The sequence below is a fragment of the Thermobia domestica genome, chromosome 5 (assembly GCF_964235325.1).
Source record: "Thermobia domestica chromosome 5, izTheDome1.hap1.1, whole genome shotgun sequence".
NCBI lineage: Eukaryota > Metazoa > Arthropoda > Insecta > Zygentoma > Lepismatidae > Thermobia > Thermobia domestica.
In genome coordinates this window covers 7140544-7168120 of record NC_137458.1, presented here as the reverse complement: position 1 = coordinate 7168120, position 27577 = coordinate 7140544, and the positions used below count along the sequence as shown (strand labels likewise).

Below are 27577 nucleotides of genomic sequence, written 5' to 3'. Positions count from 1 at the left end.
TGGAACACGTTCTGACTTGTCAGTTAGCGTTCAGAGCTGCTAGAGTGAGGTTGTGTTTACCGTCTGTGTCGCGCATCAACAACGCCTGAACATTAAGTTCTGTTTCAAGTTGCAAAAAAAGTGCCAAAAAAACTCATGAAATGTTGGAATTGGTGTTACGACGATAATGTTGTAACTCTGAAGACTGTTTACAAGTGGTATAAGTGATTTAAAAGCGGAAATGAGTCGGTAGAAGACGAACAATGTTTCCATTAACTTTAAGAACGAAAGAAAACGTCCAAAAAGTGACAAATATTATTCGTTCAAACAGGCGAATAACTATTCAAGAGCTTACGGAGGAACTTAGCATCTCGTACGAGTCCGTGCAAAGTCGATATTTTAATCGATATTTTGCAAATGAAAAGAGTGGGAGCAAAATTCGTTTTCCACGTCTCACTTTTGCTTCGCGAGTGTTTGGACGACAAAATATTCCTATCTGTCCACATCCACCGTACTTTTCGGATATAGCATAATATGACTTGTGGCTCTTTCCCAAAATTAAAAAAAAAAGTGCTTAAAGCAAAATGTTTGGACACCACTACTAACATTGAGAGGGCCACAACAGAGCAATTAAACGCCGTTCCAAAAGAACCCAGAAATGCTTCCAGTCACGGATTCAACGTAGGGATGTGCATTGCTAGCCAAGGACAGTCCTTTGAAGGAACTTAAATTCCATGTAAGCTTATTACTTTATTTCTAATAAACTTCTTCACCGTATTTTCTGATCACACGTCGTATAGCTACGTAATAAGCAGTCGACATATGTGGATATGGTGACTTATCAACATCCTTCACCATACCCACATTTTCAACGCTTCCAACTCTTTTTCGCCAACCTCTTGCTAGGGCCAATGCTCCTGTTCTGTACAGTACAATGTTGACAACAAACGTATGCTGAGTTTTATAAATTTATGTAACTTAGTATTTCTGTCTGAATGAATACGCATTTTAGTTTTTCTTTCAGTTTATTGCAGATGGTTCAGCCCATGCTTCGGGAGAGATCTTTTAGATCGTGTATTATGCACTTAGTTTTTAATGATAAATATATATATATATATTTGGAACGTAGTACGAAAATCAAACAAAAGATGATGAATCGTAATATTACATTAAAGTACGTAACATTATAAAACCACAGGTGAAGTTGGAGAAAAGTGGAGAGTTGAACTCAAAATAAAAGCTACCGGGATTTGTAAAAGTTCTATATATACCATTGTTAGAGCAACCCACATTATGCTTTATTTTCTGTTTAATTATGTTTTATTTTTTCCAAGTTATGCTTTATATGTTTTATTGTTAATTTCAATCATTGTTTTATATTAATCGTATATAATGCATAATATTTACTATACATTAAGTATTCTAAATATCTTGATCTATTTATTAATATTTTATGCAACCAGTTTCTTTCATATTTAATGAACTTTCTATTTAATGCACTGTAAACAGATGCTTTACTCGAGTCAGTTTTTTTCTATCACTCGTGTGCGCCTTAGAGGTGCATATTTACAGAAAGGGAAAGTAAAAGATGTCTCCAAAAAGTACAGAAAGTGCTCAAGTTCAAGAGGTACACATCTAACAATATAGTGTGAAGTTTTGTACTGTTTATTGTTGGTGGAAACTTTTCTTCTTCTTTTCCTTTTTTCTTTTCTCCACATCAAAGGATCACACCGAAAAGTTTACAGAAATAAAAATAAGCCTTTTCATTGTTGCATTGTTATGTCCTCAATGATTTTGCATTGTAAATATTGGTTTTGAAAAATATTAAATGCAGTATGTTGAACTTGCAGTTAAATAGAAATTTCCATGAACTATGCTACATATTTTAAATTATGCTTTATGCTTATTTTCTAAAATTATGCTTTATTATGCTTTTAAAATTAGTTTCTTCTGGACCCTTAGACAACCACAACCATTTTCAAGGTACCAACCGTACGTGTAAATTGCTGTTATGCTTTTTATGCTTTTGGGTTGACCTAACCATTATTGGTAAAATTGTTGGGTGCTATAGATTCGTCGGTTGCTTTGAAGTTTTAAGTCCCTTTTCAACGATGAGTCACTAAGAGACATGGACCTATTGTTAAAAATGAGTTGTTTAATAATAGTTAGGTAAAGAGTTACAACCAAGGAAGGTTTATATTGGTTTGACTCGCTTTCGTTTAAGAATAAGAGAACAGAGATTTTTAAAGAAAAACATATGCTCATAACTCATTGAACAAGATCATACATACTTTTTAAACTCTGCTTAACTCTTGAATAAACATCAGGCACATACGCAGGAATTTGTTTTGGGGAAAGGGGTTCAAATTCAATATGAGGACATATTATATTAAAATTTGTAAAATCGCCCTTAAAATTAGGCTAAATTTTCAAAAAAAAAGTAGAGATTTTAGAGGTTAGGAACACCAAGACCAACCTTCTGCGTACGTTCCTGACAGATATATTACGAGGCGGGTCCACAAAGTAAGGTTACAACGACTACTATTCATTGAAAAATTATTTGACAAAATGTCTACTACAACGTATTTAGCGATTTAGGGATTATTTTTCTACGTCATTGACATCTTTGTCCAAACACTTGCTACATCGAGGTATCTGTACTCTACAGTCATATAATTCTAGTGCCTGCTACTGGAACTTTACTTCAACTTCGTTCTTGGTCTTGTCATGGAAGGATTGTCTAACAACATGTCTCTTCAGGTTTTCTTATAAACTGGATTAAGCGAATATTCGCTAGGCACTTACCTTGAGCTTGGAGAAAATCCTTGACGGAGTGCATTTCATATTTGGAGGGATTTTGAATCGGTACCATTGCAAGAACGTACAAACAGTAGCGGATCTATAGCGGGGCTGGGGGGCCTATTCCCTCCCAGTTTTCTGAGTGGCAAAAATAATGTAAGCTATTATTTATACATTTTTGAAAGTTTGTAATAAACTCATGATATACCTATCATACTCTGGATACTAACTAGCTCTCCCGTTTTTACCTTCTACATCCACCTCTGCGCAGGGCGGATCCAGGGGGGCGATCGGGGCGATCGGGGCGATCGCCCCCCCCCAGAAGAGGAAACTTAACGTTTGGAGCCCTTAAAAGTAGCAATATGATAACCCACCGCCCCCCCTCCCAGAAGTCGGTCCTGGATCCGCCCCTGCCTCTTCGTACAACTCGCACTAGACTCAATTTAGCAACGAGCAAAAGCCGCGAGATGAAAACAGAAGGCTGATCGCCAACTTACGCCCAAAATTATTACTTGTTCACCAACAGGGGTTGTAACTTCACGCATACTAGCCCAGTCAAAATAGGTTTTGTGTCGGAACAAATTCCCGGAGAGCTGAATTTTTTCCTGTTGATAGACTATGATGAGACATGTAATTTCCCAAAAGTCCCCGGTTCTTCCCCTTGTGCTTTCCCCCCCAGCCTCCCTTAAAGGTGAATTTGCCGTCTCTCAGAAAATTAGCCATAACTCCGAAACCAGTGGAGCAAATGCTTTGCAATTTTTTTTATTTTCTTTGCCTAATGTTAAGCTACAAAAAAGATCTCTTTCATTTTTCTCGAGAAATGTATAGTTTCGTGGTAATTGTGTCTTAAAGAGAAAACAACAGTTTTTTGGCGGGAAAATTCCCTCTAATTTTTTTTCTACGAGGTAAAGTAAAAAATGTTTCAAATGAAAGTTTTAGATAAAGTCTAAGCTTTAAAACGAGGTATATATTGTCACGGTACGTAAAGCCAGAGCTGAGTAATGTAGCTTTGAACATCATAAGAATATGCTTCAAGCCTCGTAGGAATAAGATCAGAAAATGCGATTTGGTTCGGGGGGACTATTCCCTACCCTGATATTGGGCTTTCCATTATCCACCACCTATGGTCCCGCCGTGTCCCGGACTGGCAACAATCGGCAGCTTTCTTATTATGAGTTTATTTTAATTTCTATACTTTTAAATAAATTCATAACAAGAACAGCATCACGGACCACCCACCCACCACTATAACCTAAGAATACTGTGTGCAATGTTTTCTAATATTCATTTTAAAATGTAGTCAAATTATTCGTATAATTGATCTTCAAAATCTTCATTGTATTGAGGTACATTGTTGCATGATAATCCATTACAGAGCTCACACATAGCTGAACAGGTAAAGTCAGATATTCTGCAGCGACAATAATCTCCACACGCTGCCTTGCAAGAGCATGAAATTATTGCTAGGAGGTCATCAGGAGCAAAAGGTTTCATACTTAGTATCGGTCTTAAGACTCTTAATTTTCCATCACTTTATTTGATATATTCATGTTTCCAACCCCAGTCAGTAGGATTAAGTTTGTTCCCTAACCATAATTGCACCTGTAAGTACACTCTGAAGAGATGCTGACAACACACTTCTGAGGTCGGTGGTAATTTAGCTAAATCAAAGTTTGACTTCAAAGAAGTCTTTGCAGTTAGTCTTGTAAATCTGAAATAACGAGCTTCGTTCAAAGTTGAATATTTACTTAGCCTTTACATTGAAAGAACAAACTTTTCTCCATTCTCGACAAGAGTATCTTTTGATGCATCTTGTTGCAGGACACATTTTGCCTCTGTGTTATTTTGAATTAATTCAACTGATTTTGTTTCCCAATTCCAAAAAATGACGAAGTTGTATCACAGCCAGAAATAGCATGGGCAAAAAGGATAAGTTTGTCTATATTTTTGATGGATCTTTTCAATTTATCGATATCAAAACAAGTGCTTGACGGGTTCTTTCCTCCAATATCTTTTCGAAAGAAAATGGGTCTCTTCTCTGGTGCTAATGCAACTAGCAATATTAAAATGTCCGTGTCATTTCTAACAACAATCACTCTGGAAAAGGAACCAAGTTTGTCAATTCCAGTCCTTACAATTTCAGTATCAGCATCTTCTTCAGTTATAACTGCTGCTAATCCAACCTTTTCCAACTCTTTACATGTGCATTCAATCAATTTCTTTTTGTTCTTTCTGTTAGAAAGAAAAGGCTCTTTTTCTACGACACATTTAGTATTTTCGTCGAACTGTATTTCGCATGAGGAATATTTCAGTGTTTTCCTTTGGAGTTCATCTTTCGTGGTCGCCTCTTCTGGATAACCATCGAACACCACCGTACAATTATTTCCATACTTGGACAGTACAAATGAGCATAGTTCCTAACAATATCTTCATATGTAGCATCCTTAGGCCATAAAACATAATGAAGAAGGAAACCTCCATCGATAACTATCCCACATCTTCTAAGCATGGTTGCTCAACGATTCCTTCTGAAAATGCTTTAACTATAGACGATTTAGTTCCTTTCCGAAGATAAATATCATCAAAAATCGATGGAGGTACAGAAGACAATTCATATTCCAAATACATTTTCAGTTTATTGGGGCTGTTACATACGCATAAAATTCTTTTAAAAAGCTGTTGTGGGTTTATGTTCACTTTTAATGATCGAACCGATACAGACTTATGACTGGCTTGAGTAATTACCATGTCTTTTCTTTTCAATTTTAGCTCTCCAAAACTCTTACCTTTCATTTTTTTCCATAGCAGCCAAACCCACTTCATAAGCTTTATCACTGTTAACACTATAATTTGACACAAAGCCGGAATGTAAAGACACGAGATCCCCTGAAAGCTTGGTAAAAGGGTTGTGCTGTCTCAGTCAAAATGTAAATTTCTCAATATCCTTGTTATCTCTTTCTTTCCTTGATTCCCGCAGTTCAACATGCTGTTCAGTAAAATTTAAGACTGTTCCTGCAAATTTATCTAAGGTTTCTAGTATCTTAAAACAGTACGGTGTTCCGCAAATCCATTTTGACAAAATACTATCTATTATTCCTCTTCCATGCGTCAGACCTCCCACCGCTTTCATTGGACGCATTAGGCATTGTTCTATTATCATGTCTGTCCAAGTTCCTGACCAATATTTCCTATTCCTGCGAACGGTAAAATAACCTTTTTAGTAAATAATTCGTATTCTTCTTTTGATAGTTTAGATTCGAGTTTCAGCATTTGCTGAGCATATAAATACACGGATTTAGCATAGGGCAAGTGGCCTGCAGCATGGAAGTATGCAAGCACGTCTACTACTGTACTCAAGTGTATGTTCCAGTTGCCAGTTCTTTCTGCAAATATAAATTTCAACATAAGATCTATGCACTTAATTAGATTTAGCCAAAGCTTTGCTGTCCTGCTAGATTTATTTTTATCTCTTCAAAATTTGTTTCAATGTTTAAAACAGTTTTTGTAACTTCATCATCCAGGTTAATTTGCTCGAAATCCAGTTCCTTGTCAATAAGCTGATGACATACGGTATGTCTTCTAATTTCTTGCAGTCCTCTTCAATCTTTGGATAATCTTCTCTCATTACCGTAATGAGGGGCGCTGCAGTTAAACAATAAGCTCTTATTCCTCTAGAATATGCATGCCCACTTAACATGTGATTAACAGTTGCCGAACCATAAAGTTTTCCATAGATTTTGTAAGCCACGTCCTTTCATTATGCGGCCCACTGATCCCATATAAGACATTAAAAGGTGAAATCCACCTAACCTAAGAATAACCTTTGATAAGTCACTATTAGGTTCTGACCTTTCTACGATTTCTGTTGCTTTCAGATACAATGGTTGGTCAAAAGTTACAATGCAAGATTGATTTCTTTTTCTACATTGATCTGCAGCAAAAGATAAAGCAGAATAGATGGTAGACATATTATTTGGGTCTAAGTTTATAAATGGTACTGCCATAACACATGTAGATTCATAAGAATGCTTGGTACTGCAAATAATGTTCATAAGCCCATTCCAGCCAGGTTGCTTCTTTATACCTCCCATCCAAATTAAGTTTATCGGGTAAAAAATTATACATAACTCTTCTGTGCTCTTACTAAGATTTTTGAGCTCACTACAAAAATACTAGATAAGGGTTTTGTTTTATTAGGATAAGCCATGATACGTATTCCAGTAGTGTTTTGATTGAATGATCCTGATAGAACTCTTTTAACTCTTATTTTGGTATCAACACATGTCTCAGGAGTTATATACTGAACACCACCCATAGCATGGAAGGTATTCAAACCATCCAAAGTCCTTACATTTACATCTGCGTTGTCAAAAGCAAACTGGATGAACCCTTCAGTCCCGATATTAGGTGTTCCAGCACTTTTCAGAGAAGATAAATACAGAGTTGTTTCGTAATAAGGGGCACATAACCCTAGTGATGACAACAAATTGATAAGATATTTAGAGCCGAAAAGGCGATGAAGAGTTAGAGCTAATCGTGTTTGAATCGGAGAAATAAAAGATCTTTTTCGGACGCTTGCAATTATGACATGGTTGATAACAGTTGCTTTCCTCTTCACTTTTTCCGATTCTAACACATTCTTTTTATTCGTAACTCTGTCCATAAATAATTTAAGGGACTGTGGTACGACGATTTCTTCATTAGTGAGGTCTTTAATATCGGGATATGTATTTGAATCATAAGCCATTTTTTGAATATCCTCTTTTATAATATCGGCAGCTGCCTGTACAATTCTTATTTTTCAGCGTTTTGATCGGAGTATCGATTCTTATACCACTTGTCAATTATTTTGTGAACTGTCTCGGATAAGCAACATACATTCTTTCTACCGGAAATATTTGAAATAAGAATTTGAAACCGGAATTTGAATAAATTACAACTGACGCAATACATAAGCAAAATAATTTCAGGCAGTAGCACAGCCATCTGTTGTAGTGCAGATGTACTATTTCGTCGCATTACACCAGCACTGAGGCTCGCTGACCCGGTGGAGCACATTTGTGTTATTTTTTCGTTATGTGTCAAATAAATACTATCATAATATACCTCGTTTTAAAGCTTAGACTTCGATCTAAAACTTTCATTTGAAACATTTTTTTACTTTACCTCGTAGAAAAAAATTAGAGGGAATTTTTCCCGCCAAAAAACTGTTGTTTTCTCTTTAAGACACAATTGCCACGAAACTATACATTTCTCGAGAAAAATGGAAGGCATCTTTTTTGTAGCTTAACATTAGAAAAAGAAAATAAAAAAATTGCAAAGCATTTACTCCATTGGTTTCGGAGTTATGGCTAATTTTCTGAGAGACGGCAAATTCACCTTTAAGGGGGGCTGGGGGGGAAAGCACAAGGGGGAGAACCGGGGACTTTTGGGAAATTACATGTCTCATCATAGTCTATCAACAGGAAAAAAATCAGCTCTCCGGGAATTACTTCCGACATCTAGCTTATTTTTACCTTCATTGACTGGGCTATACACCTCGAATGTAAATAAAAGCTTAGAAAAAAGTATTACTTTTCAAATTTATTTGAAAGGTGGCATCTTCAATTACTTAATGTACTTAGAAAAATTGTTCTTCTTTGCTTTAGTGGCATTTCTAAGAACACTATTACATTACATAGGTAAAAAGATGTTGAGAAAAAGGAAAATAATGAATAAGAAACGAAATACTTTTCATTGTGTTGCAGCACGAATATATAACTCTAATTTTAAGACTGAGCGTATTTAAATTGTACGCCATTGTTTTTATATTCGCAAATTGTGTCTCTGAACTGAATATTTGTCTCTATTTTGTCTCTTGCAGTGTGATCCTGGTGTGGGTGTAGATGCCTTCTTCCACGCCCTCTACACAAAACGCAATATGAGAATGCTTATGCTGTTAGGGTCAGCATGTTCTGAGGTCACGGAGAGCTTGGCTAAAGTTGTCCCTTACTGGAATATCGTTCAGGTAGGACTAAACACAATAACAATTTTAGTATTACCAGTTTCTGAGCTGTGCTATAACCCAAATCAGTTTTGATGCAATATTGTTTCATTTCATTTTGGACCTGTTTTTCTTTTATTTCTAACACTGAAATTGCACTTGCACATTTTGTCAACACATTGGATTCCAATACGATTAAGGATTTTTATTACGCTATAATGTTTGTAAATACAAATTAACTTTTAAAGTTGTCGTGTTTTGTACCGTCAACATCAAGCAACATCTGTCATCGATCATCATCATCTGTCATTGATCATGCAACTGAACAATGCCCTATGAATCTCGTATGTGTTGGATACGAAGTGTCTTTCACCCCTGACTAATGGTAGTCCAGCACTTTGTAGAAAATATTTTAAATGATCTTATTTTTAGGCAGAAGAGGAATTCCCACGCAGATTGTTGTCGAGGAAATGGAACAGTGGTAATCTTATGGTCCTAGGTTCGGCAGGTATGGTGGATTGCACATTATCTTTCAGCAAAGTAACGGAATGGTATTTATGGTCGTCCTTGCCACATGTGGCCTCGGATTGTTGTAGAGGTACAACACACACATGTGATTAACCAACGTTGGTTATTTCTGTTGTACCCATTGCAACTTGTGTGAATACAGGTCGACAGTTACGATGTGAAGGGTGGTAGAAGTTGTATATTTGCACCACTTGGAGACTAGTTCATCAGACACAGAGCATGATATTGCGTTGGTGCAGAGGCAGAGGTGGTCTTCAGATGTGATGTATAGAGTTGCATTGTCACAACCAATCTGTACTATGCTTCGAAGTGTCATACTGGACCCATTCGTCAGTCGTAAGTACTCGACCGTATATGGATGTGCTGTGGTACTGAGAAAGTAACGACAAGCACAAACAGTTATTGGATTTTGTGGGCTGCCGACAATGTGTGAGGTACCTAGTTGCTTAGCTTGTACAGTAAGGGACACTTCTATATGGTACACTTTTGCTGTAAAGTTCCACATGGGTGTACCATCCAGAAGTGTCCCTTACTGTACAACTATCCTGTGCGATAATAATCAAGTCTCTGACAGTATCTTCGGAAACCTAGAAGCGTTAATGAAGTTCAACACACTTTTGATTGCTGTCCTTCCTAATCAATGGTTGCTTTGAGGTCCCTGTAATCCATCATTTATGCTCGCCCACTGAAAAGTTAATCACGAAATCTCATATTTTCTGATCTGAAACTTCTGTAACAAATACCTGGCAATACATTCGTTCGAGGAGTTTCCCCCTAATACCTGCTTTATTCGACGACTTGATGCAGCTGATGACAGATATACCTTTAAGTTATGTAGAAAAAAAGGCGAATAAGCTTCTTGAATACTTCAATTTCTCGTCGATACCGGACGAGCTGTGATTGTTATGTGTACGTATATGTTTTCATTGGCTCAGATCAATATTCACTCTACCACTCCTTCTGTCCACGGCTCTTCTGGGTCTCGTAAGTCACTTCGTCTTCTCTCTACGAACGCTTCTTTAAATGAGACGTCGAAAACGGCAAAATTTCTTTTTTAAATCTGGCATTTCAATAACATTAAACGGTGTTACACAGTTTTAAAAAGTAGTCGTACCACTGGATGTCTGGATGTAATACATCTTCTCATTGATATGATGGACTGAACAGTAACGTTAATACGTAGTTTAGCTTTATTCTGGTTGATAGTAACGGCTGTCGACTTTCCTCCATTTATTATTTAACAGCCTCTGCTTTACTGGTGGTCATATCTTTGTGTCTGCTTCCATTCACCTAGAACTGCAAATACCTCAGGCTATGATGGGCGCTTTAACACCTATAGGAACACATGTTCATTATAACGTAAAGGTACACATCTGGTCATTTTTACCATGTATGCACTTTTAATATTTTTTTTACCTATTTTACTATTTAAAAACATCGTAAAGCAATAAAAAAGATTAAAGGACATTTAAATTAACAAACAAACATTATTAGACATGACTGATAAATATATTACAATTTTAAAACTTTTACAAAAGCAGAAGCTTATTGATACTGAAAATTACCAAACATTGATATATTATATACTGGTGTAAGGTAAAGTTCACAAATTCTCTCATTTTCTTTGCCCACTTACATACATTCTTCAGTACAGTCTGTACATCCTCCTCTTTGACATTATCCAGATATTCCTAGGTTACACTTGATGCATTTGTGCTATCTTGATGCATTTTCTATCACTTCCTAGTGGGCACTTCTCACATGTTTTCCTTTTCTGGAATCGATCATTAGGCACACATTCAACCTGGGGAGCAGCATTGTTTTGTGATATTCTGCGTGGTGATAGGGGCGGGAGAGACAGGAAGGTATTATAAACGACGAGCTCCAAAATCAACCAGTGTTGTCAATATCAGAACGTAAAAATGCCCATCGGTCAAATTGACCGATGTGTACTTATAGGTGTTAATACCTTCGCTGGCGTTCTGAATGCCAGATCATGCTGTCAGACGAGTTCAGCTTAATGTGTTTTAAATGATGCCCGTATAAGTGTCAAACGCTATATGGTAAACTAGGGATGGAAATAACCACTCGCCCGGTGGTTCATCGGTGCTGGCGAGTATTTAATATCATACCGAAGGTAAGTAAATGATTTCTATTCTGGGATGTGGGCTAGTAGATTTTTTTCTTGGTCTGGTAAAATTTCGTTGCTTATTTGCATCCCTATGGTAAACGCTACCTGTCAATTTATGTGAGTAAACATTTCACTTTTATTTTTCTTTGTTTAAGATTATTTCTGAAAAACTCTGTTTCTCTCTGAATTTGTAAACACTTTGTGATTCTTTTTACTTTTTATTATTTGGATATAAAGTTTATGTATCTTGTTTCTAAATAATCGTTTAATTTACCATTTTTCACTCATTCTCCCCCCCCCCCCCCACTAGTGATAGCACTGCGTCCTTCCACGTTTCAGTTTTGCACCAACTGAAGAAATCAACTGTTTATATCTTTCACATTAACGCCGCTTTCATAAACAAAAGCCGAAAGCAAGTAGGCCATTGTTGAATAATACGGTATTTACTTACGGAAAAGGGCAGAAATAGAGAAAATTGAATTGAATCGGTGAATGGATAAACACTACTAGTCCACAAAACGCATTTTGAGATATTTGAAGAAAGAACTTTCGTTTGTTAATGCCACAAATGTACAGTTGATATTATAGCATTCTGCTATAACGTGCAAGGTCTTGCAAATTGTACAGTTCTTCATTACAGTTTGTAGTTCTACATCTTTAGTGTTATTTTTGCCTTTACCTTACTTTTGACTCACACTGTTTACCCACTCGCCGAATCAATTTTAACGTTGAGCTATTAAAAAAAAAGTTATTTTTTTTATTTGGATATGCACAACCAGAGTTCTAAATACACATAAATTCACATGAATAAACACATAATACTTATTAATGGGCATGTAAAATGCACACATTATGGGGCCTATCTTGCGTACAAGAAAGCCCCCCTTCCCCAAATGTCATCCCCTCTTTCTCGAAAACTAAGAGGGTACAAGCAAAACTTTTTTCACTACAAACGGTGCAAACGATTTGCTTTCGAATGGTGTTTTTCAATTTTTTGTGCTGTGATACGAGGGAGACTACTTGCCGCCAAGAATCCCCCCCCCCCCGCAGTTGGCCTCTCAAGTAACCCTGTAAGGAAAATGGTACAAACGAAAATATTTTCCTTACAAACGGTACAAACGTAGTACAAATGAATGACCTAGTCATTGTTTCAATGTTCAAAAGTCGGGGGCTATCTTGCCAGACGTGATTTTTGACCTGTTGCGCAACTGTTTTTTCTTGCTGTTAGAAGACACCTCGGTGACGTTTTTGTCTCCGTTGTCGCAGTGCGCGTGCTCCCATAAGATAGGCTACAATGTATTTAGCCTGGATGGCAAAACAGTTGCTCGACAAAAAGTTTTCAGTGTGCGAAGAGCCTAATTCTTATTAAGTTAATAATATATTATTGTTGATGAGTTCGCCATAGCATATAGAATAAATTATGGCTTTACCAGTGGCGGATCTACTTTGGGGCCGGGGGCTAAGCCTCCCAGATTTTGAGTGCTAAAAATAATTTATGCAATTATTTATACCATAATAATATTTTTGAAAGTTTATAGTAAACTCATGATATATTTATCATAGTCTGGGGCTGGCTGCCCCTCCAGTTTTTATCTACTAGATCCGCCTCTGGACATTGCCATGATAAATAAATGAAATCAACTTAGCATACCAGTTACCGTACGGACATAATCAGACTTAATATTCAGCTGTATGATTTCAGATTTTGCTTGAAGGGAAGGCGAGAACCCCCCGCAGGCCCGTAACCAGCCCAAAAGTGTAGAGGGTTCCGGTAGAGGTTACGCAGGCCAATCTAACCATATTATAGTTCGCGTGCAAGCCTATCGTATAAATTTTAGGGGGCGAGTAAAAATTTAAGGGGCGACCCCCTAGCCCCCATGGATACGGGCCTGCCCCCCTCTGATGTAAGTTGATTCTCTCATTTTTCATTGGTATATTATCCTATTGATTAAAATGTATATAAACTGCAAATCCGGGAGGACTGACAATTGCCTCCCGTTGGAACTCTAATTGATCCCCCCTGTCACTATGATCCCTTTTGATATTGACAAACAACGGATCTAAACAGAACAATATTTTACATCATACATAGCCAGTAATAAACTCAATTCATTGGTAAACTTAATTCAATTTGAGTTTTAATGTTCTATTTTGTGGAAGCAATGTAGTTTTCGGTGAAACACACTAGATATCACCCTATTCACATTTTTTTTTTTCTCGCATACTGGCTATGGTTGTGTTAAACTGCAATATTCCACCTCCATTTGTTCAGTACTAAATTCCGGTTAAACAATTTCAGTTAACGGAATCCATAAAACTTTTATCGATGTGGTCACTTTAAAGCCATGAAGTTTAGGGAAAAAAAAAAAGAAAGAAAAAAAGTGGCCTTTTATTCCGACTGTGAAAAAGGACCTTCATCAGTTCCCGGACACAGCTGGCTGGGAATTCTAAACGAGGAAAGCAAATTGACCCTTCTATTGTTAGAAAATGTTGTCCAGAGAGGTCGCTGCCTCCAGCTGTGTGAGTTAACTTTGAAATTTTCGTCTGTAGGGAAAAATAAGAGAATAGCGAGTTCCGGACATTTGAAATTAAACAGCACAAAAGAGATGTTTTATTTATATTCAGAAGTTTTGTCGAGTTTATTTTGTCGTCATATTTCTACTTTAAGTATTGTTCCGATTTTTGCTCACAATTCTGTAGAATTTGCATTATACATTGATTAAAAAAAAATACAGGGTGTATAAAAAGGAGTTTACGACTTTGAAAACTCATATTTATTTATTTATTTATTGAACAAATTCCCAGATACAGCATAACTTTGCCATTTTACACACGGAAATGTTAACAAAAGAAAGAAAACAAGAAAACAAAACAACATAGAACAGTATCAAAAAGGAGTGTAAAAGTAATATTATTCCGTCAAAACTCGTTTAATTGCTCTTTCAAATACCGGATAGCTCGAAAAATTGTCCACTTTAGTTGTTACTTGATTATAACCGTTTGGTATTCTGTAAGTTTGGTACTTGATTATAACAGCCAACCTAGGACGGGCAAGATGGAATAGGTGGGTATTTCTGGTGATGCGGGAAGAGACGCGTAAGGGTAGTTCCTGAAGTAATATTTCCGATCTTAAGTCTCCATTAACTATGTTATGAAGATATTTCAGGCCAGAGATAATTCTACGTACTTCCAGAGTCCGGATATTCAGATGTCGCAAGAGTTCCTTCTTAGATAATATTCGCGATGTGCAGGAACACGAAAACGGACTATAGCGATAAATAAATTAAGAATATAATCAAGTCTGGAGAGATGTGTAGGTGCTACCATGGCCCATATAGGAGAGCAGTATTCGATCTTGGGCGCTATTAAAGTTTTTATAAAAAGTTGCTAATGACGAAACAGTGCATCTGTGCAGCTTACAGACTAGGGGTGCTTAGATTACAGACTTGGTTTTGGTGTCATTTTGTAGCAAAATGCATCAGGTTTTTTTTAACTTTATATCTAGAGAGGTTCAATGTGGCTTCAATTGGTGATGCCACAAACAGCCCATCTGAAGTCTCACTGCTCTACAACGTCTCCAGACGTACGAAGACGACCTGAATAATTGTTGTCTTACCGAACATCCAGTTTCAATAAAACGCTTATGTCACTGACAAATAGTTGGCCTACTGGAAGGATCTTTACCATACTTTGCACGAAAATTACGTTGCACAGTTGTCGCAGACTTGAAATCTTCAAACCAAAACACACAGCTAACACGATCGGGACAAGTAAAAAGGCAGCCATCTTTGTTGCAACTGCCGCTAGCGCTTGTGGTGGCTTGTTACTGAACTAGTGTACTACGTAAGTCAAACCTTGATGTATTTTGCTACAAAATTACACCAAAACTATGTCTGTAAGATAAATGAATAAATAAATATGAGTTTTCAAAGTTGTAAATACTTTTTGATACATAATGTAGGGGAAAGTCGGACAAAACCGGGACCCAAAATGTTTTTGTTTGTTCCTCAACATCTATATGGATAGTATAGCTTGAATTAGTTTTCAAATGCTAAATAGATTTGTTGTTGACACAAAAATGTGTTTTTTTTTTAAAAAAAAAAGTGGAAAAAGCTGGTAAATTTCGAGAGCGAAACATTTTAAAAGGGTATGCAAAAACCCAGTTTTGTCCGACCAGGTCGGATAAAAACCGGGTACATATAAAATAATTATAAAAACTTTTCTTTTACAAGAAAAATATGCAATTACACCAAGAACTAGTACAGTAAGAATCAATACAAGTGAAAAATATGTGAGCTTAAAAAGTACGGAAAATATAGAGGGCTAGACTATATTAGACCAATAACATAGAATAAATAACTTTAGGTCACGATTTTGTTAAATCTAAGAACAAAAATCACAAAGAAAAGTTTCATCATATTCGTCCACATTGCTACTACCTTCGTGTATCCATTCTTTACAGTTTAGACACCGTATCTAATCTTCTCAGATGTACACTGTACTAGCCGATTCTGTCCGACTGTTGATGTCCCGGTATTATCCTACTACGCCATTATTCAGAACTACAGGCCTAGCATCTCTCAAAGAGCACAAAAATCCTGATCCAAGGAGTGAAATAACAGCAGGAAGAGTTATTATTATATGTTGTATACTTACATAAGTCAATCTTCCAGTTGTTAGGAACAGCAGTGTATTATCGATGGGAGACAAATCAAAACTTTTCTACATAAATTCTTCAACACATCGCCAACGATAAAGGAGCCACTTATTCAGCTTTCTCTCAAACTAAGAATGACATGGCGCTTGTTTGCAACTAATTCCATGCATTGGCCGACGGATAGTGGCACTAATATAGCCAGAAAACCCAGGTTCCGGTTTTATCCATCTACCCGGTTTTATCCGACTTATATCTATAATATAATATAAACTCCTGTGTTGTTGTTAACAGTGCTGAATTGCATTGTATTATTAGAGTTTAGTGTTTCTTTTAACGCCGAGGTTATATATGAGACGTAGAACTACAACTTAAAAGTGGAATCCGCAGCACAAGAGCTAGCACTGGGAATTGAATCCGGGTCTCCCACGCAGAAGAAGGGTATGTTAACCATGTTTCCACGAAAGAGCTCAATGGCGCTCCATAACCACGCCATCTTTGTTTATTTAGCTCATTGATTTTTTTTTATGTGGAATACAAGTAGTAATTGTATGCAGGGGCGTACGCGCGTGAGAGTGTACCTTGCTCGGAATTCAGTGGCGGATCCTATCTAAACCCGTATCTAAATCCGAATACCATGCAGCTCTAGCAGCGATCACGACTCAGTCAAAGTGTGCTTGTTATTTCCTTCTGGGACATTGTATGGTCTCTTTGCGAAATAATGACAGCACAACTTAAAGTTTGTACGGCGAATCCTAATATCTCGGATCAGGCACATGACATGTAGGAGTTCAAAGGAAGACAAATATGTTGAACTATGTGGGATTGTTCCTTCTCCTCTCCATAATTAGCCTCTTTCTTTCTGACAATTAAAGATCGGAATTCATAAACATCTTATGGTTTGTGTAGAGGGACAAGTTTTGCCGATAGATGTCACTACGGTCTTCATATATCATATATTTTTTTACCTTTTACGAAAATTTATAATTTCTCTTACAAATTTCAACGTGGAAACTTCGAGTGTTTAGAGAAGGAACTTTATAACCTATCGAAGGCAACAATCCGTGCCGATTTTTCATTTAGAATTTTCTTCATTGTTGAAACAGTTCCATTGTTAAAGGGTTGGATATCCGTCTCAACAATGAAGACATTTTAACGATGGAAAACATTCTAAATAAAAGATCGGCACGGATTGTTGCCTTCAATAGGTTATGAAGTTCCATCTCTAAAAATTTGAAGTCTCTAGGTTGAAATTTGTAAGAGAAATCGTGAATGTTCGTGAAAGGTAAAAAAATACATGAGAGAGATACGAAGACTGTATTGACATCTATCGACAAAACTTGCTCTTTTAAACCAACCTTAAGTCTACCGGAGTATTTTCTTCAGGAGGAAAAAAAATTAACTAACTCTATGGCCTATGGAATCCGGAGATTCAATGCCGCGTTCACAGAACTCTCCATTGACTTCTGTCTTTAGCCAATTGGATCTTATTTCTACTTTGTATTCCTGTTACGCCGAGATCCTCTTAATATTGTATTACCATATGATCATAGTTCTCCCTAATAGTGGTGGGCACAAAAACCGGTTTTTCGGTTTTCGCTTTTTGGAAAAAACGAAACCGGTTTTTGAAAATTTTCAAAAAACCGGTTTCGGTTTTTCATCGAAACCAGTTTCGGTTTTCTTCAAAACCGGTTCGGTTTTTACCTGGTCCGGTTTCGGTTTTCTTCAAAACCGATTCCGTTTTTTTTCCAAAATTTGTTCTATTTCTGACCAGAATGGTGTTTCGTTGTTCTCCGGAAACCGAATCCATTTCCACAGTTTTATGTGTTTTCGAAACGTTTTCACCGAAACCAGTTTCGGTGAAAACCAAACCGGTTTTGAAGAAAACCGAAATGTCGGTTTTTCGGGTTTCGGTTTTTATAAAAACCGGTTTTGCCCATCCCTACTCCCTAATGATCGTTTTCTGATTGTATTTCCGGTTAAAACTTTGAAAATGAGGAACAAAACAACATTGTAAAATTGAATGTTTCTTCTGTGGTTTGGTTTATTATTTATATTTCTCATATATCTTCTTTAAAGTTTCAAGTGCGTGAAACAGATACATCGATGCAGTAGCGTAGACAGGATGTGTGTTTCGGGGGGAGGGGGGCCGCAAATGCTGTTATAGGTACATATAGAAAAATTAGAAACAAAAAATATATAAACATAAAAATATATTTTAAAAATTACAAACATCAAGGTACTAAAGTACATTGTCGGACCTCTTTGGAGGGAACGGACCCTCTGGGCCCCCCTTCCCTACGCCACTGCATTGATGTGAAACTTTTAATCTACATGAACTGCTCCGAAGGAAGACAATACTAAGCTCCAGTTCCAGTAAAATTGAGTTGTTACGTGGAATAGGTTGGAATCGGTCCATAGAACAGTATGTAGGTAATTTGATTTCGGAAATGTATCTGCAGATGTTTGTTTGTTATGGGTCATTGTATTGCATAGTATAGGAATGTAGACGTTTCTTTTTTCTATTTACTCGAAAATTAGAAATTGTGACTTAGCATTGTGTTCCCCTGAGGCACTCATTTGCCCGCGAACTTGGGGTGTTTTTCAACTCAAGTTCTCAATTTAAAATATTTTTGTTATATTAAGTAACATTATATGTTCAAAGTGTGATTAATTTGTTACATTTTAATAAACCTAGGTACTAACGAAAATCGTGGAACTTCACTTGTAATACAGTGTCTTGGTTCACTCCTAAAGCAAATCCTTAAATGATGCCACTGTTTTGTGTTATAATATTCTTCAGTAGTTGTTGAGATTACGTATTGTTGTGGTATTGCGTACTAATATGTACAAAATGAGACAGCTAAAAAAAATAATTGCCGCGCCGATTTCAAAAGATGGACAAAAATGTCCAATGATATTGCTACTAAGTGTCTGAGAGGTGAATAACTTTGGTTTTTCGTCGTTTGCATCTAAGGTCAAATAAAGCATTAAAAGCCGGATGGAATTTTTCTAAGCCATTTTAGTTTTCCATTGCAGCGTTGTGCTTGCTTCGCCTAATTGCAAAAATAACCTAAATCTATCTATTGAATTGAAAATGAAATGAAATCTTTAAGTATTACGTCCCTCGGTTATGCCGGTTAGGCTAAAGAAGACGGTGATTATGAGAAATGAATGAGATGATGGAATGAAGAAAGTGGGAGGAAACAGGAGAACCCCGAGAAAACCCACGAGCACGGTGTTTGTCCACCACAAAGTCCACACCGCACGAGCTGGGATCGAACCAGAGACCCCAGGCACCGGAGATGAACGCTCTACCACTGAGCCACCGCGCCCCTCTCCTTTGATTTGGGATGTTATTCTATACGGCTGGAATTATGTTGTATTAAAAAGAGAATTTAGGGTGGAATTTAAGCTGTAGTATTATGCAAATAAATAGCCCGTAGAACATACATGCTGGTGGATCAGTGGTTGAGCATTTACCTCTGGTGCGTGTGGGGTCCCTGAACAAATAAGTTTGTGGTGGACAACTACGTGTCCGTGGGATTTCTCGGGATACTCTGGTTTTCTACCACATTCTCATTCCACCGGTTTCCCTGTCATTATTAACTTGCCTTAATCATCCGTCTCCCTTAGCTATGAAAAGCGGATAAACAAGAGACGTTAAACTAAAAGATTTGAAAGGGAAAGAACATAAATGCTGAAGAATTAAAAAGAAAAAAAACTGAAAATACGAGACAACTACACTTGGAGTATTTCTTAATTCAGATCCTCAGTTATCAGTGAATGCAATGGACACATCTTGCTAGCATTATCAAAACCTGATGTCTCAAAATGCTATGGGTACTGTTACTATAATATGTCCAATGCACCTAACAAGGGAAGAGAGGGAGATTATATATCGAAGTGGAAGATCTGTTATACACCAATCAAAAGCACTAATAACGCCTATTACGAAACTGTAATATTTTTTTTTTCGAATGCATATACTGTACGAATTATAGGAATATACAGGGTGTCCAGAAACTCCGTTGCCACCCCTAGAAATCGCAAACGGTGAGACAGATGTCAAAACAGGGAAACACGTGTTTGATCATTTGAAAAGTGCAACGTTTCAAAGCAAAAAGTGTTGTCCCAGGGCCACCCGCAGGATCCCAGGCGGGGTTCAACTCAAAAACTGCTAATGGTAAGTGGGGTCAAGTAACGTATCGTTAGAAAGCTGTTGAGAAATGAAAAACAACGGAACAAGTCTCGACTCTAAAATTAGCCTGTGCAAAATAGCAGCCGGTCAAAATGTCAGCAGAAACGTCGTTGTAATGTCTATGGCCACCCCAAAAACCCTGAAATGTTGAGACAGATGTCAAAACAATAAAGCACGCATGTCATCATTTCAAAACTAGAATGATTGGAAGAAAAAAATATTTGTCCTAGGGTCCTTCGCAGGATCCCAGATGGGGTCCTACTCAAAATTTTCAGGTGTTAAGGGAGCCAAGTAACATATCGTCGGAAAGTTGTTGTTAAATGAAAAAAAAGATGGAACAAGTTTGGACGCTCTACGATACCACTGAGCAAACTTCTTTCGTTTTAGTTCGCCTTTCTACCGTCAGATTTTAGTTTATTTTCACTTTAATTCTTGTACTCAACGGAAAGAAATTAAATGCCACTACTGTGAGATTCTAATCTTTTGGCCCAGTAATGTCTAAATAAATAGGCCTAAAGAAACAAAGAAATGTAATAAAAGCAAATTAAGAAGTAAAGAAAAGAAAAGAAATAACATTTGATATCTTTGAGTACAGAACTGACTACTTAACATACAATAGTGATACTTATACACAAAATAAATACAACTTTCTTACAAGGCTGTCTATAATCTTTATTATAAATTAACTAGAAATGTTACAGTTTCGGAAGTATATCACTTCCTTCTTCAGACTCGGAAGTATATCATAATATCCATAGTGGTACTTATGTTCGTTGTCTGGATTATTAAGTATAAAATAATTTTAACAAAATATTTTCTTGCACCAGAAACAGGGAATACGTGCAAGTGCTCACAATGACAACAAGTACCGATTGCAAAATGGAAAGTAAATGTGCTCGGAGAATCGAGATTAGGATGTACATTTTGACTGGCCACCAATTCGCACAGGGTAATTTTAGAGACTCGAGACTTCTTTCGTCGTTTTTCATTTCCCAATAGCTTTCTAACGATATCTTACTTGAGCCCCTTACCATGTGTAGTTTTGAGTTGGGCCCTGCCTGGGATCCTGCGGATGGCAATGGGACAACACTTTTTGCTTTGAAACGTTGTACTTTTAAAATGATCAAACACTTGTTCTCCAGTTTTGGTATCTGTCTCACCATTTTCGAATTATAGGGATGGCAACAGAGTTTTATGGACACCCTGTATATTCCTATAATTCGTGCATTCGGAAAAATTTTATTACAGTTTCATAATATGCGTTATTAGTGCTTTCGATTGGTGTATAAACCATCTTCCACTTCAATATATAATCTCCCTCTCTTCACTTGTAACAGACATAACGCTTACGGGGTGTACTAGTCGGGTACGTAAATCTGTGTAGAAGAGACCTTGTAACAAATCAAAACGAAAGCGGCAGCATAAAATAAAATCTGGAAGACAGTGAAAAGGATCACGCAGTAGAAGTTTCAATTTCGTCTGTTAGATGTCAACCAGTACTGGAGGCGTAACCTTAACGGATTGACTTCATTAACGAACTGGGGCGAGATAATTGCAATAAAAATGCTATCCTTGTATTATAGGTAATCAACATTTCTTTGCTATTGTGCAGGTTGCATAGAAGCTAGGGGATGTTACAGTTCTTAAACATAAAAAGCCACCGTTACGTGTGAAGGGTGTTAACGAACTGGCTCCGTTAACCAACTCGGGCGATATAATGGTAAGAACAAAAGCTACTTATCCTTGTACCATAGGCAATTAACATTTCTTATCTATTGTGCAGGTCGTATAGAAGCTAGGGAATGTTATAGTTCTTAAAAGGATATAAAAAGCCACCGTTACGTGTGAAAGATGTTAACGTACTGGCTCCACTAACCAGGTCGGTCGATATAATGGCAATAAGAAATACTACTTATCCTTGTATCATAGGCAACCAACATATTTTGCTATTGTGCAGGTTGTATAGAAGCTAGGGAATGTTACAAAAAATGAAATCTTTGAGTTTTTACGTCCCACGGCTATGCCGGTTAGGCTAAAGGAGACGGTGATAATGAGAGATGAGTGAAATGGTGGAATGAAGAAAGTGGGAGGAAACGGGAGTACCCCAAGAAAACCCACGAGCACGGTGTTTGTCCACCACAAAGTTCATTTGGCGGGGGCTGGGATCGAACCCGGGACCCCAAGCACCAGAGGTGAACGCTCTACCATTGAGCCACCGCGCCCCCCACGGAATGTTACAGTTCTTAAAGGGATACAAAAAGCCACGTTACGTGAGAAGGATGTTAACAAAGTGGATCCATTAACCAATTCGGTCGATATAATGACAATAAGAAATGCTAGTTATCCTTGAATCATAGGCAACCAACATATCTTTGCTATTGTGCAAGTTGTATAGAAGCTAGGAAATGTTATGGAATATAAACGAGGGATGGATAGCCACCGTTATTCGTGAAGATGTTAACAGATTGATTCTAGTAATGAACTCGGTCATGATAGTTGCTCTAGCTAGGTACTACAAGAACATACATGCGTACTAACACTACTATCTCATAAGTTCAGGTGGATTCTCAAAAGATTTGAATCAACAATCCCGCATAGCATAAAAATATCCCATGGAGTTCACGGGTGGTATTATATTTCTGTGCTCATTTTAAAGAGAACAATAGAACGACTTTCCGACATAGAAATATTTCCCCGTGACGGGCAGATCTCATTGATAACCAAGGATAATACGTTGATATTGCCATTATAGTTTATGTGTTTAATGCGAATTTGAATGCCTTGGGACATGTTTGGGACCTGGGAACTTGTAGTAACCATGCGGGATCTTAACAACGTTGACTAGATCAAAAAAACTGTATCGGTGGCGATGCGTCTTCCAGTTTTCTAAGCCATTGTTAGTCATGCCCAGCTACTGGAGACAGAAACAAACGCAATATCATTTAGTAAAAAATGCTACTCTTTTTTCTCTAAAAGTAATGAATACTTCTTACGATCGCTGGTTTGATTGGTCACTCCGTGTGTTAATCACATCACAGTCATTAACCATAATAAGTCCCTTTTAGCGCCACCATTTTCTGCTGCGATAAGAGTGCGTGAAACATTTAAGCAATTGGCAGTAATTTTGAGTGCGTTAAGAAAACAAACGAGGATTTTATGTTCTCACGTTGCTTTTGTTTGTCAGTTATAAAGCGAGATTGTAAAAGCCCCCATTGGTACGGTATTATCTTCAAACATTTACTGTTATAGCTCACAGAACAGCAAATGGTCATTATGGTTAATAGTCACCAAGTGCATAAAACAAACACAGTATTTCTCTACATACAAGCATACGGGATAAAAAAAAAAAAAAGCATGAATCACCCCCGTATATAACTTACCTTAATACTGTGTAACACCAAACGACCTCATTCCCTAACGATTTACGTCAACGCAACCCAAAATCTGTGTTTTAGTTTGCAATAAGGGCATCACAGTTATAATTCATTTTAGCATGTTTTGCATAGCATTATTCTTAGCATTTTTTTTTTTTTTTTTTTTTTGGCAAAGATTGATACAGAATAAAGTTCCGAATCTGGTCTTAATAACGAATGGATTGTCAGTGGCGATCGAGTAATGCCTATGCCTACCATTAGTTCGTAACATAAAGTCCAACATTGCCTTTGAAAGGTTACAAAAAAAATAAAATAAAATAAAAAAAGTGGATTTTTAGTCTCACGTAAAATGGAACCAAAGCTTAGGTTCCTTTAATGAGGACCGATGGATATTTTTACGTTCGTTAACGAGTAACATGAATCACAATGTTCTGCAACGAAGAAGGTTTACTCTGTTGTTTCTCATACTGTTGTTGGAACAAAATATCTCACCAATTTACCACATTTCCTCATGACAAATGTTGGTAAAGTTAGGAATTATGTGTAAACTAACTGTCCATTAGCAGAGGATACCGCAACATTCCTCCTGGGATAACGCTGGATTTCTACTCTGACCTTCAGTGTCTTTGTTTCTGCCGCTGAGAATACATTTGTTCGAATACCGCAATTGATCCTATGTAAACCACTTGACTATCACAGGAATACATTAACAAATGCAACTCTCGGCAGCTTCACAGGGAATTGTGCTTTCCGGAGCTTTCTTGTTTCTGCCCTTTCGTTGATTCTTCTCTAAATAATGCCACCAACGAATTATTGGTGTTCGATCTTATTCAGAGGTTGGCGTCCACTGTACTTATCTAATCATTCTAATAAATCTAATTCCTGCCTTCTTCTAGAGAAGGTAGAACATTCCACATCCTGATTGTCTTTCATGCAAACAAAAGTAGTTTGAGAATATGCATTATCGAGTACCCAGTGGCGTATTTAGGGGGGGGGGCTTCCGGGCTTAAGCCCTCCCCGAAATCTTACTTACTATAGTAAAGTATATTAAATATCTTGCAGAATTTTCACATTTTCAGGCAAAGCCCCCCCCCCCGAAAGTTAGCAAAGCCCCTCCCGAAACAAAATCGTAAATACGCCACTGCGAGTACCATAACAAACATCTTTATTACTTTAAGTTAGAACAATAATTATCTAATCATTAGTGTCTTATCTTCATTAATACCTGTTACACTTCGGAAAGAATTACTGCAAGAAGTAATTAATTTTTAAGAAGAAGCGAAATTATTTTTCATTACTAAGAGAAATATGGCATGGTAGATCACTTATGTCTGACGCGACGAACCTTGATTTGATACTACGTCATTGTGAGTCTGTAGTAAATAACTTAGTTTCAGTCAACGTTCTCTTATTTCATTAATTGGTTTGTAATAATTCATTTTCAGTAATCAGCCGTTTCTTTTGGTCAACAGAGCATAAGCGTGGGCCATACAAATTACCAATTTCATTTCATTTGTTTATTAAACTAATTTAATAAAAAACGTTAGAAGAATATCCTAACTATGCATAAAATTACATTCACTCGCTCACTCACTCACTGACATAAAACAACGGATACTTCTGGTTGACGTGAAGGTTCAGATGTCTCCTGATGGTAGCTTTTCGGGACTAACCCACAGGAAAATGATCAAAGCCAATATTTTTAATTTTTAGGGGGTCTAAAGGGAAATGAAGAAATTCTCCATGTTATTTAAATGGACCTTTTTCTTTAGACATAGCCTATATATAATCTCATGTTTTTTTGGGAATTGGAGTAAAAACATGAAATTCGGTATGCTTGTATGTTTCCGTTAAGAGTAACGCAAGTAAACCAGAAAAAATAAAAAGTTCCAAATTTAGTGGGGTTTTATGGCGAATTGGTAAATCTTCCCCATGTAATTTATATGGTAGACCTTCTACACCCCAAAATTATTGGGCACTTCCGGCAGGATTAAAATATTGAAATTTTCCACGATTCTATTTTTTCGGGGCTAATCCACAGGAAAATTGCCAAAAGTGAATAGTTTTAGTTTTTAGGGGGTTTAATAGGAAGAACAAAACATCCCATGTTATTCAAATGGGCGTTATTTTTGACCTATGATCTCACGTTTTAGGTACTTCGAATTATAGGAATTATAGAGGGATTCATAGGGGTCGCGAAGGTAAGTGAAAGATGGATGAACTGACCAAATTTGTCTTTAATCCATTCGCTTGTACTGAAGTTACTGTATCCAGTATATAGAAGAAATGGATTCTACTATTATAGAAATAGATGGATATCGTGAGATCTCCGCAGAAGGTATATTAAAAATCCCACACAAGCTTATTACAAACCAGAAATTATATAGTTGTCGCTGGCAAGAGGATGTGATAGAATGGGGGTCGTGATAGGAATTAGGTTGAGAACCACTGCTGTAAATGATAATACGAACTAACGTGATCTATGTACGGTATAATCATTGTTATCACCAACTGTTTTCTGCCATTAGTGGCACAGAGGGATGCCATCGATACAAGAGTTGAATCTGTTTTGGGTCTGAAAGCTATTGTCAAAATGACTTCTGATCTCTGAAAGTGTAAATGAAACGAAATGAAATCTTTTAAGTTTTACGTCCCACGGTTATGCGTGTAGGTTAAAGGAGACGGTGATGATGAGAAAGGAACAAAATAATGGGAAAAAGAGAGTTAAAGGACACCGAGAAAATTCACGCACACGGTGTTTGTCTAGCGTAAAGTCCACTTTGCGCGAGCTAGGTACCGAACTAGGGACCCCCGAGTGCACTAGAGATGAACGCTCTACCACTGAGGTATCTCGGCCCCTTTATTCTTTAAGTATATCTACTTTTATTGGAACATCTATGTCTCTTCTCTTGGACAACCCTTGCATTCACGAAATGTTCGGGTTCATTATTTCGAGTGGTGTTTGCAGTTTCTCGTGCTTGCGCTGATTGACCTTATTGGGGTTATCACTCTATTGAACTCTGGATCTGGCTCTTTACTGTCAATGAGGCTTGCACTTTCTCAGACTTCTCACAATCTTTAACCTCATTGAACTTGTGCGTACGAGTTTGTGTCTCGTCTCGTCTCGTCTCGGATACTGTATCTGCTCCTATTGGAAGAACTTAGTATCCTCTCGTCTTCTGCGCCACCCTACTAGTAGATGATTGACGCAAATTCAGACTCCACATACTATCTTCCCAATTATCTCTTTGTTTGACGTCGGAATTATCCATTTTAAAATCGTCCATCAACTGCACTCTTCTTCCTTTCCCTCTTTTATTCTTTTGAAACTCGTGTGCTAATACGATTTCTACTCAAACTCGTCTGGCCAACAGTACAAAATCTGCTGTGGATAAAACTTCGACCTGACAATATAGTTATATGAATTTCTCAGATCAAAATAATAATAATAATAATAATAATAATAATAATAATAATAATAATAATAATAATAATAATAATAATAATAAGAAGAAGAAGAAGAAGAAGAAGAGTCAGAAAATGTTCAATTTAGACACTAGAAAGGAAAAACAATTAACGGTTGAAAATGAATAAGTATATAATTGTAAAATAAACTCAAAATAGGAGAAATCTTATTCATCAAATCTATTTTAGTAAACTCAATTGTTTAAAGTAAACAGCGAATCCCTTAAGCGTGACTTCAAAATTGATTCCAAAAACTCTACGATATCACGAATCCCTTAAGTTAAAAAGGCCAGGGCCTGTTTAGTAGGAACCATCCCGGCATTTGCCTGGTAGGACTGAGTAAAACCCTGGAAAACCTCAGTCAGGATGGTCGGCAGTGGGAATCGAACCCACAACCTCCCGAATGCGAAGCCAATGCTCTACCACTTGAGCTATTACGCTCGTCGAAGCTACTTCTCTGAGC

At 37.1% G+C, this 27577-nt stretch overlaps 1 protein-coding gene across 1 annotated transcript in view; it reads left to right on the top strand.

Moving 5' to 3' along the window:
• Positions 1 to 27577, top strand: part of GABA-B-R3 (gamma-aminobutyric acid type B receptor subunit 3) — a 702393-nt gene that overhangs the window by 209431 nt on the left and 465385 nt on the right. The window contains exon 2 of the mRNA XM_081758156.1: positions 8642 to 8785. Within this exon, the coding sequence (XP_081614282.1) occupies positions 8642 to 8785 (144 nt within the window). The remainder of the gene's footprint in view (positions 1 to 8641; positions 8786 to 27577) is intronic.